Genomic DNA, 11,700 nt, shown 5'->3' on the forward strand with positions numbered 1-11,700 from the left:
CACACAGACTACTCCAGGAAGTAGCGGCCTGGTGGTTCCCCTGCAGTAAAGTCAAAATCCCTGAATAGGAGTTAAAGGATGAATACCAGGAGACTGTTGGTTAACTCAGTGATTCCACACCCACAGTTGTCACATAAATGCTAAACTTGTGGATACTTGCTGCTATCACTAGAGAGAGCTTAGAAGCTTATGGCATACTGTGTTATGATTGAGATTAAAGTGCATCTTTCAGCACTTTTAACCATGGTAAACTGTAAACAACACTAGATAGAAGCCGGGGAAAGCAAGACAAACGTACCTTTTGTGCAGCTTTTCCTATCAGGTGTAGTGTAAATTTTGCCAGACTCTGCTCCCGTAAGTGCCCAGGGCAGGGCTGCTCCCTTCTGCTCTGAGTATTGTAGCATGCAACAAAGAGACCACTATTGCTGTCACTCAGAGCAGAGGACAGGGGCTGTGAAGCATCTCGATGAAGAGAGCACTTCAAGGTGAAGCTCTGCCCTAGGCACTTGCAAGAGTAGAATCTGGCAGAATAAAACTTCATATTCACACTACACCGAATAAGAAAAGCTGCACAGACCGTATGTTTGTCTCATTCTCTGTGGGGGCCATTTTAGTACAGTGAACTCATTGTCATGTTCAAGAAACCATTTTTCCAGTCTTCAGCAGTCCAATTTTGGTTAACTCATGCAAATTGTAGCCTCTTTTTCCTATTTGTAGTGGAGATGAGTGGTACCCACTGGGGTCTTCTGCTGTTGTAGCTCATCAGCCTCAAGGTTGTGTGTGTTGTGGCTTCACAAATGCTTTGCTGCATACCTCGGTTGTAACGAGTGGTTATTTCAGTCAACGTTGCTCTTCTATCAGCTTGAATCAGTCGGCCCATTCTCCTCTGACCTCTAGCATCAACAAGGCATTTTCGCCCACAGGACTGCCGCATACTGGATGTTTTTCCCTTTTCACACCATTCTTTGTAAACCCTAGAAATGGTTGTGCGTGAAAATCCCAGTAACTGAGCAGATTGTGAAATACTCAGACCGGCCCGTCTGGCACCAACAACCATGCCACGCTCAAAATTGCTTAAATCACCTTTCTTTCCCATTCTGACATTCAGTTTGGAGTTCAGGAGATTGTCTTAACCAGGACCACAACCCTACATGCATTGAAGCAACTGCCATGTGATTGGTTGACTAGATAATCGCATTAATGAGAAATAGAACAGGTGTTCCTAATAATTCTTTAGGTGAGTGTATATACAGTATGTAATAAACTCCTCCTATTGGCAGCTGCAGAAAACGAGAAAGCTATTGTTTTGACATGGGTGTGGAACTACTGTGTCAACCAACAGATCTGGCTTTGGACTACTCCAAAGCCAGCGGAGAATCATATACCAGGAAACAGGGAAATCATAAATTTCCTACCAGTTTTCTGGCATGAAAAAGTTGCAAACTATTTGTTTGCGAATTTTTCCACACAATTTGTTGCTTAAGTGGCATTTCTCCATCTACTTTGCCACTTTGATGAAAAAGAGGCATGGCGAGGGCAGGGAGGGTACAGGTCAAGCAGAGGCCACGTGACTCGTGTCAATCAGAATGTTTATAGGCAGGGGTCAGAGTGAGGCAGTCATTCTGGGGGACCAAAGTGGCAGGAACCCAAGCAACTAAGTATGCTTCCCTCCAAATGTTCGGCCACGTGGGAAATCTAGGCATAAAGGTCCCCCATAGATTAACATCCCATTAAGCAACTCTCTAACATCCAATGTGGATTCTACTTTAATAAAACTACTGGAAAAATACTATTATTAAAAAAAATTATTGTAACTATATTATGTTACCTATTTAACTGTAACCCGATCACTTAGAAGAAATCTAATCCGCTAACTATTACATCTACTTTACATCTATCTGACATTTACAAGGAGGTTTCTCTGTTCCATTATCACCCACATCTTCTACACATGGAGGTCTAGATTAATGTGACACAGACTATTTATTACATTTGGAAGGTATTGATAGAGAAAGTAATAAAACCTTCTGTTCTGGAAGCGATTGCTGCGCTAACCACGTTGATGAATAGCTGAGAATAATTGGAAGTATCTGAGCTGTTGACTCATCAACAAAGAACTCACGTAATAAGCTTCTTATGTCTTTTGTGTTTTGAGGTATGTTGTGGTTTGGATGATATTTTGACTACTATAATCCACTGGGGAAAAAAAACTTTACATGTACTTTGTTTGTAATTTTACTATGTAGAGTAGTTGCAGTTTGTACTCTAGAGCTGCTCTTCCTACTGTAAATTGAAGTCAAAAAGATCAATCAAAGTGAGCCATTTTGGAGGCCATAAGAAGCTCTCTTTGGTCATTTAGGACAATAGTATACACAATCTCTTAAAGGGGAACTCTCTTCAAGATAACTTCCACTAAAAATGACAATGTGCAGTGTCGATGGGTCAGGGCCGTATTTACAGCAAGGCACATGAGGGCATGTGCCTAAGGTATCTGAAAACTTATTATTTATGTTGATTTTTAGTGCTGCTTTTCATGTGCTCTTATCACAACCTTTGGTTTATTGTAACCAGGAGATTTAAACCTCACACTGCTTACTCACAGCTGATGTAACAGTAATCTCTTCAGGAAGGCCGTGTACAGGTTAAATACCCTGTCCTGTCTCTACAGTTAACAAAAGTAAGTGAGAAAGGGACATCAGAGTAGTCAGATCAGGAGAAAGGTGAAGCCAGTATATGACCCATATGTACATTGCAAACTAGCAGAAAGGATTTATTTGCCTATCACATAGAAGACCATTCCATGATCAATACACTGACACCAAAGACACCTCAGTACAATTCAGATTTTATAAAATGTTTTTAAACTACATGGCAAATAACCACATCACAAAACCATGGCAATCATGGTAAAACCAAGTTTGTTCTCAACAGAAATTTTTACTGCATTTTATGTAGCTACTGTATACCCTCTGCTATTTTCATCCCCATAGCATTGAATGGAGAGGACACCACACATGCGTGCACCGTTCTTAAGATAGGAGCAGATCCTTGGTGTGGGGCCCACACCTATCAGACATTTATGGCATAGCCTATCGATGTGCCTGTAAATGTCCAGATGGGACAAACCCTTTAACTTAAATTGTCTGTCTCACAACTAGACCCAAGCATCGTGTATTGATGGCATGGTGACAACATTTAAAGTGTGCCAAACAGTTAACCAAGCCACTAAATCTATAGACTACTTCTAGCCAATACCACAAGTAATATACAATAGATAGCGCTCACCATGTAAACAGGCTTTAAAGATGGCGTCTCATAAATACACCATGTCTTATGGGTGAATATAGAAGTTATAGGTGGGAATACAGAATAGCTACTACAGTGATACCTCGGTTCACGAACGCTTCTGTTCACGAACAACTCGGTTCACGAACAGAAAAGTTCATAAAAATATGCTCCGGTTCACGAACTCCGCCTCGGTTCACGAACAGGAGCCGCGGCCATTTTAATGCTATTTCCAGGCTGTCACATGGTCGTGACTTCCTGTAGGAAGACCGTGGAGAGAAGAAGAGACACAGAAAGAAGTACTGCTGTGAGTACTCTGCAAACATTTTAAGTGCTTTTTGGTGTGCTTTTTAGCACATACAGTACTGTACAGTTCACTGGACACCCAATATGGCTCCCAAGAAGCATAGTGGAAAAAAGAAAGTGCGGAGCAGCAATGAAGGTGACAAGAACAGAAATGCAGGTGACAATGTGCAAAGTGGAAATGCAGGTGACAATGTGCAAAGTGGAAATGCAGGTGACAATGTGCAAAGTGGAAATGCAGGTGACAATGTGCAAAGTGGAAATGCAGGTGACAATGTGCAAAGTGGAAATGCAGGTGACAATGTGCAAAGTGGAAATACAGGTGACAAGAATGTGCAGCGCAAGCATGGTGGCAAAAAGAAAGTGCAGAGCAGTAGTAAAGGTGACAGCAAGGTTGTGAAGAAAATAACCATTGAGCTGAAGAAGGAAATTATAGAAAAGCATGACCGTGGTATTCGTGTGACTGATCTGGCCTCGGAGTACAAGATGGCAAAGTCAACAATCTCGACTATTCTGAAAAACAAAGCCGCCATCAAAGGAGCTGATGTTGCAAAAGGAGTAACAATGTTAACCAAGCAGAGGACGCAAGTTCTGGAAGAGGTGGAAAAACTTTTGTTGGTGTGGTTGAATGAGAAACAGCTGGCAGGTGATAGCGTTAGTGAAGCTATGATCTGTGAGAAAGCCAGGAAATTGCACAGTGATTTACTGCAAAGAAGCCCCTCTACAAGTGCAGCAAGTGACGAATTTAAAGCCAGTAGGGGGTGGTTTGAAAAATTCCGCAGGAGAAGTGGCATCCACAGTGTGATTAGACATGGTGAGGCTTCCAGTTCTGACAAGGCCGCAGCAGAAGCCTACAAGTTAGACTTTGCGGAATTCATGAAGACAGAAGGATACGTCCCTCAACAAGTGTTCAACTGTGATGAAACAGGGCTCTTCTGGAAAAAAATGCCGAACAGAACCTATATCACGCAGGAGGAAAAGGCACTACCAGGGCACAAGCCCATGAAGGACAGATTGACCCTTTTGCTGTGTGCCAACGCAAGTGCCGATCTAAAAATTAAACCACTACTGGTGTACCATTCTCAGACCCCTCCTGCATTTAGGGAACAAAATGTGAACAAGGCCAGATTGCCCGTCATGTGGAGAGCCAATGCCAAAACTTGGGTCACAAGGCAATTGTTTATGGAATGGCTGCACGAGGTGTTTGCACCCACCGTCAGAAAATATCTTTCTGATAACCAGCTGCCTAAAAGGTGCCTTCTTCTGATGGACAATCCCCCGGCACACCCTCCAGCTTTGGTGGATGATATGGATGCAGAGTATGACTTCATCAAGGTAAAGTTCCTCCCCCCCAACACAACACCACTTCTGCAGCCCATGGACCAGCAAGTCATCTGCAACTTCAAGAAGCTGTACACAAAGGCGCTCTTCACTAGGTGTTTTAATGTCACTGAAGAGACGTCCTTGACTTTGAAGGAATTCTGGAAGAAACATTTCAATGTTGTCCACTGCATTAACCTCATTGACAAAGCCTGGGAAGAGGTCACTCCCCGAACCCTAAATTCAGCCTGGAGGAAACTGTGGCCAGAATGTGTCGCTGAACGTGAACATGACTTTGAAGGGTCTGATGCAGAGGTAGTGGAGGAAATTGTGTCAATGGGCAAGAGTATGGGTCTGGACGTTGATGGTGCTGATGTGGAAGAGCTTGTTGAGGAACATAGGGAGGAGCTGACCACGGAAGAACTTTCTGAACTCCACGGTGAGCAGCAGAAGGCACTTCTTGAGGAGCATTCCACTGAGGAAGAAGAAGAAAGGGAGGAGGTTAGCAGTGATGCCATAAAATCCATTATGCAAAAATGGAATGAGTGCCATGATTTTTTTGAAAAGCACCACCCCAACATAACTGTCATGAACAGAGTGCTAAATCTCATGAATGATAATGTGGTCTCTCATTTCCAGAGGGTTATGCAGCGCAGGAAGAGACAAGTGACATTGGACAGATTTTTCAGACAAACTGAGCCTGCAGCTAGGAGACAAAGGAGAGAGGAAACCCCTGAAGGAGATCCCCCTGATGTCCTTATGGAGGGGGACTCTCCCTCCAAACAATAACTGCCTCCCACCTGCCTTCCTCCATGCCAGAAGTCATCTCAAGCAAGGTTAGTGTCCTCTCTTTATACATTACTATACTGTACTAATGTGTATTGTAATTTGTTTCATATTTTTGTGCTTCAAAAACCCCCAAAAAAAGGTCAGCACGGATTAACCGGATTTACATTGAACCCTATGGGAAAATGTGCCTCGGTTCGCAACCAATTCGGTTCGCGACCAGAGTCAGTTCACGAATTAAGTTCGTGAACCGAGGTATCACTGTACTTCTACATTGGGCAGACCCAATGCATGCATGCTTCACATGGATGGCCATCTATTTCAACAGCCACCATGTCATTCTACATTTTCCCTGCTTCATTAGACAACCACTTTTATTGCACTGTTTAGTTGGCACGCCTGTTTCTTATAGCCCTTGGGCACAGTTGAAGCATTAAGTCCATCTTTGATCCTGGTGTACACCTATACAAGACACTGTACACATAGCTGATAATGAACTTAGTGAGCACATGTAATTTTAATGGTTCCTATAACCAAACTGATATACGTAAGGTGACTCCATGAATCAATGTTAGGGTAACTCAATATCCTTTACATCAGATTTCCTCAAATCATTATACTTAGGTGTGGTTTATACTCTACACAATATTTTACAGCATGAACCTCAGAATAAAATTACTTCCCACCAGTAGAGTTCAGCGAACCCGAACTTTGCCGGAAAAGTTTGGGTTCGAGTTGGTGTTTGGGTTTTTAATAAAGCTTTTGAAAGGCTGCAGGGTAGCCAATCAACAAGCTTTGAAGCTTTTAAGCCATCACAGCCATGCCTAGTAATGGCATGGCTGTGATTGGCCGGTGCATCATGTGACCCAGCCTCTGGATCACGTGTAGCAACGCCCATCAGCTCCGAGTAGTGCAGGGACATGAAGCAGGAAGCTGAAGCGAGGGAAAGGGTTAGGAATCTGGCTATTTATTTTGTGGGTGACCTATAATGATTTTTTGTGAGTTCAATACACCAGCTTTGCACCCTGAAACAGAAATATAATAATACATCTGGCTGTTAATTCTGTGGGTGACCTATAGCGATTTTTGGTGTGAGGTACACATATTCCCATTTTTGGTGGGAGGTACACTTGCACTGCATACGTGACAGGGAAATTAATATAATTAATCCGTCTGTTAGTCTGTTAGTTCAGCCAGTGACATATACCCATTTTTGGTGTGAGATACACGTGCACTTTATACGTGTAAGGGAAATTAATATAGTTAATCTCACTGTTAGTTCGGACGGTGACATACACCCATTTTTGGTGTGAGATACACGTGCACTGCGTATGTGACAGAGAAATTAATATAGATAATCCGTCTGTTAGTTCGGTGGGTGACATATTCCCATTTTTGGGGTGAGATACACATGCACTGCATACGTGACAGGGAAATTAATATAGTTAATCTGTCTGTTAGTTCGGTGGGTGACATATACCCATTTTTGGTGTGAGATACACGTGCTCTGCATACTTGACAGGGAAATTAAAATAGTTAATCCGTCTGTTAGTTCGGTGGGTGACATATTCCCATTTTTGGTGTGAGGTACACCTGCACTGCATATGTGACAGGGACATTAATATAGTTAATCTGTCTGTTAGTTTGGTGGGTCACGTCAAAGAATGAGGAGAGCATCAAATAAGGGACGTGACCGTGGTCGTGGTGCTGCTGGTGCTGTTGGAGCTCCTGTTGCAGGGAGAGGACGTGGTCGTTCTGTGCCAGCTACAAGCCCAAATGAAACACCTTTCTCAGGTATCATAGGTGACAGGACGTTCAGTATCATTTTGTAGGCCCGAATACCGGTATACAAGTGATGAGGTCAGAACAAGTAGAGGTGGTAGTAGATTGGATGGCTGAAAGTGCCTCTAGTTCCTTCACATTGTCTCCCACCCGGTCCCCTGCTGAAGCCGCAGAGTTGGCACCTGCAGCCCATGGGCATCTCTCTTTCACCTCACCCCTTGAAAATCAGCCAAGCAGTCTAAGCCCCAAGTCATGCAGCAGTCTCTTATGCTTTTTGATGACTCTGCTGGCGGGGTTTCCGTGGACCATCCACCTAGCCCTGCCCCAGAAGTGGGAGAGATTGAGTGCACTGATGCCCAACCACTTATGTTTGAGGATGTGGATATGGGAGGACCACCACAGCACGTCTCTGATAATGATGATGAAATACAGGTGCCATTTGCTGCACTTTTCTGCCGTGTGCAGACCGGCAAGGAGGGAAGGGGTGAAGAGTGGGTGGAAGATGATGTGGAGGATGATGAGGTCCTAGACCCCACATGGAATCAAGGTCATGCAAGTGACGTGTGCAGTTCGGAGGAAGAGGTGGTGGTCACACAGCGCCAGCCACACAGCAAAAGAGGGAGCAGGGTGCAAAAGCAGAGTGGCCTTCCCCTAGCCAGTATGCCTGCTACCGCCCACCACACCCAGGGACTGAGCACACCAAAGCCAGCTCCAAGGAGCTCCCTGGCATGGCAGTTCTTCAGACAATGTGCCGACGACAAGACGCACTCGCACTGTGCAATCAGAGCCTGAAGCAAGGCATAAATGTTCTAAACCTGAGCACCACCTGCATGACCAGGCATCTAAATGCAAACTACGAGCTGCAGTGGAGTACCCACCTGAAAAACCACAAAAGATCTCAGGCTCCTCTTGCTCCCTCTTCTGCTGCAGTCTCGGCCTCTTCCTCCCCCTCTGGAGGGACAGTGGCACCTGCCACCCCGCAAACAGAGGATGTGGCAGCAACACCACCACCTCCACCACTGTGACCCAGCATGTCCACACTGTCCCATGGAAGTATAATGCCCACAGATGGGTCCAGTGTCTGGGGGATCCCTTGCCCCTTAGGAGGTTTCTACGAAATATGTCCCTCTTATAGAGCAAGTAAACGTGATGCCAGTTGCAGTTAAGCAATGAGGACAATCTAATCCCCTTTGTAGATAGTAGTGTTGGTACCCAGTGTAGAAAGGCCAGAGTGGTGTTAAATAGGCCACAATATCCCTGGAGATGTTGTGTAGTACTTTGTCACGGTGCTCCTACCTGAATAAGGGTGGATCCCAGACATGGCCGTCCAAAGCAGTGCAAAAGGGGATGAAGAACTTGGATGGGGTAGAAAAAAGTTGAGTCCAGACTTGGTAAACGTTTTAACAGTTGCTTTTACTTGGCATAAACAATAATCCATACAGTTTCCAGACTTTATCTTAGTTTCCAATAGGTTTCAGCAGGCAAATGGCAGGCAAATAATGTATCTGCAAACAAACTCCTCCTTGCTGTATCCTCAGTGTAGCTCTCTCAGCTCTGCTATGTTAGCAATAGTAGTCTGTCTCTTACTCTAGGCAATCCTAGGAACTTCTTGCCCTGGCTTTGAGTACCTCAAGCTTTGACTCAGCTTGGGCGAAGGAAATGCAAGCTGGGGACAAGGGGACATGCAACCAAAATGCACTTTAGAGGCAGGGCCTCTGGGCCTAGCAGAGCAGGCAGAGCTCTGCTATCCAACATACAACCTTTCCCCAGGAGGAGGAAGGGTAGACTCGACCTCTCCCAAGGAGTGTAGACTAGACACTCTCGCTTACACTAAACTCCTCCTCTCCTTCACCCTCTAGAGGGAGAGAGAGAATGGGCAATCCAGTCCATTCCCTGCAACTAACACAGCCAAGTGTTGCTGCCACCTTGTGGTAACCAGGCACATTACATGTAACATAACAATTACATGGAATAAATATGCACATTATTAGGAGATGACATGAAATAGATGACAGGTATTAGCACATAGGAAACAGTAGCAAGGTTCCAAAAGGAGTTGTAATGGCACTCTGGGTCATTACAGAATCGTTCAGCTGTCCATCTCCCAAAACACTGGAGAGAAAGAGGAAGTACCCCCCCACCCACCCGAGATCCCTGCCCCTGAATGCCAGCATTTCAAAATTCCTGGCCTTTGAAATGTTGTCATCCCGTCTGGTGGAGACAGAGACTTTTAAAAACCTTATGGCGGTGGCTGTCCCACAGTATATGGTTCCCAGCCGCCACTACTTTTCCAGGTGTGCCATCCCTGCTCTGCACAACCAAGTGGCGGACAAAATCAGGTGTGAACTGCGCAATGCCATCTGTGGCAAGGTCCATATAACTACCGATACGTGGACCAGTAAGCATGGGCAGGGACGATATATCTCCCTAACTGCACACTGGGTAAATGCGGTGGCTGCTGCGCCACCAAGGAATCCAGGACATTTCTCGTTGCCTCCTGTTGCCTCCTTCTCCTCATCCGGTCAGCGTAACACCTTCACCACCAACTTCAGCACAGCCAGGGGGAAACAACAGCAGGCTGTTTTGAAACGTATCTGTTTGGGGGGAAAACCCCACACCGCGAGCTGTGGACATGCATGGAACAACAGACCGATGAGTGGTTGGTGCCGCTGATCCTCAAGCTGGGCCTGGTGGTGTGCGATAATGGGCGAAATCTCATAGCAGCTCTGGGGCTAGCCGGTTTGACACACATCCCTTGACTGGCGCATGTGCTGAATTTGGTGGTACAGAGGTTCCTGAAAAATAATCCCGATATGTCAGAGCTGCTGCAGAAAGTGCGGGCCGTCTGTGCGCGCTTTCGGCGTTCTCACCCTGATGCTACTTGCCTGTCTGCACTGCAGCGTAACTTCGGCCATCCCGCTCACCGCCTCATATGCGATGTACCCACAAGGTGGAACTCCACCTTGCACATGCTGAAGAGACTGTGCGAGCAGCAGCAGACAATAGTGGAGTTTCAGCTGCAGCACGCACGGGTGAGTCGCTCTGCGGAACAGCACCACTTCAGCACCAACGAGTGGGCCTCCATGCGGGACGTGTGTACCGTGTTGCGCTGTTTTTAGTAATCCACCAACATGGGCAGTGCCGATAACGCAGTCCTCAGCGTTACTATCCCACTTCTATGTCTCCTTAACCACCTCAGCTCCACTAGCTTAAACCTCCTTAACCACCTCCGGACTGCCTAACGCACATGTGCGTTCCGGAGGTGGCAGGCTGGCGCACAGTCACGCATATATGCGTCATCTCGCGAGACGCGAGATTTCCTGTGAACGCGCGCACACAGGCGCGCGCGCTCACAGGAACGGAAGGTAAGCGAGTGGATCTCCAGCATGCCAGCGGCGATCGTTCGCTGGCAGGCTGGAGATCCGAATTTTTTAACCCCTAACAGGTATATTAGACGCTGTTTTCATAACAGCGTCTAATATACCTCCTACCTGGTCCTCTGGTGGTCCCTTTTGTTAGGATCGACCACCAGAGGACTCAGGTAGGTCAGTACAGTCGCACCAAACACCACACTAGACAACACTACACTACACCCCCCCCCCCCCCCGTCACTTATTAACCCCTTATAAACCCCTGATCACCCATGATCACCCCTTATAAACTCCCTGATCACCCCCCTGTCATTGATCACCGCCCTGTCATTGATCACCCCCCTGTCAGGCTCCGTTCAGACGTCCGTATGATTTTTACGGATCCACGGATACATGGATCGGATCCGCAAAACGCATACGGACGTCTAAATGGAGCCTTACAGGGGGGTGATCAATGACAGGCGGGTGATCACCCATATACACTCCCTGATCACCCCCTGTCATTGATCACCCCCCTGTCATTGATCACCCCCCTGTAAGGCTCCATTCAGACGTCCGCATGATTTTTACGGATCCATGGATACATGGATCGGATCCGCAAAACACATGCGGACGTCTGAATGGAGCCTTACAGGGGGTGATCAATCACAGCGGGTGATCACCCATATACACTCCCTGATCACCCCCCTGTAAGGCTCCATTCAGACGTCCGCATGTGTTTTGTGGATCCGATCCATGTATCCGTAAAAAATCATGCGGATGTCTGAATGGAGCCTTACAGGGGGGGTGATCAGTGACAGGGGGGTGATCAGGGTGATCACCCCCTGTCATTGATAACCCCCCTGTAAGGCTC

At 46.3% G+C, this 11,700-nt stretch overlaps 1 protein-coding gene across 1 annotated transcript; it reads left to right on the forward strand.

The window, feature by feature from the left end:
* Positions 1 to 3,675: 3,675 nt before the first annotated feature.
* On the forward strand, positions 3,676 to 5,697 carry LOC122939300 (tigger transposable element-derived protein 1-like). The gene is made up of 2 exons (XM_044295371.1): positions 3,676 to 3,748; positions 3,884 to 5,697. The coding sequence occupies exons 1-2, from the start codon at positions 3,676 to 3,678 to the stop codon at positions 5,695 to 5,697; spliced, it is 1,887 nt and encodes a 628-aa protein (XP_044151306.1).
* Positions 5,698 to 11,700: the final 6,003 nt, after the last annotated feature.

The sequence above is a fragment of the Bufo gargarizans genome, chromosome 5 (assembly GCF_014858855.1).
Source record: "Bufo gargarizans isolate SCDJY-AF-19 chromosome 5, ASM1485885v1, whole genome shotgun sequence".
In the NCBI taxonomy this organism is placed as follows: Eukaryota; Metazoa; Chordata; class Amphibia; order Anura; family Bufonidae; genus Bufo; species Bufo gargarizans.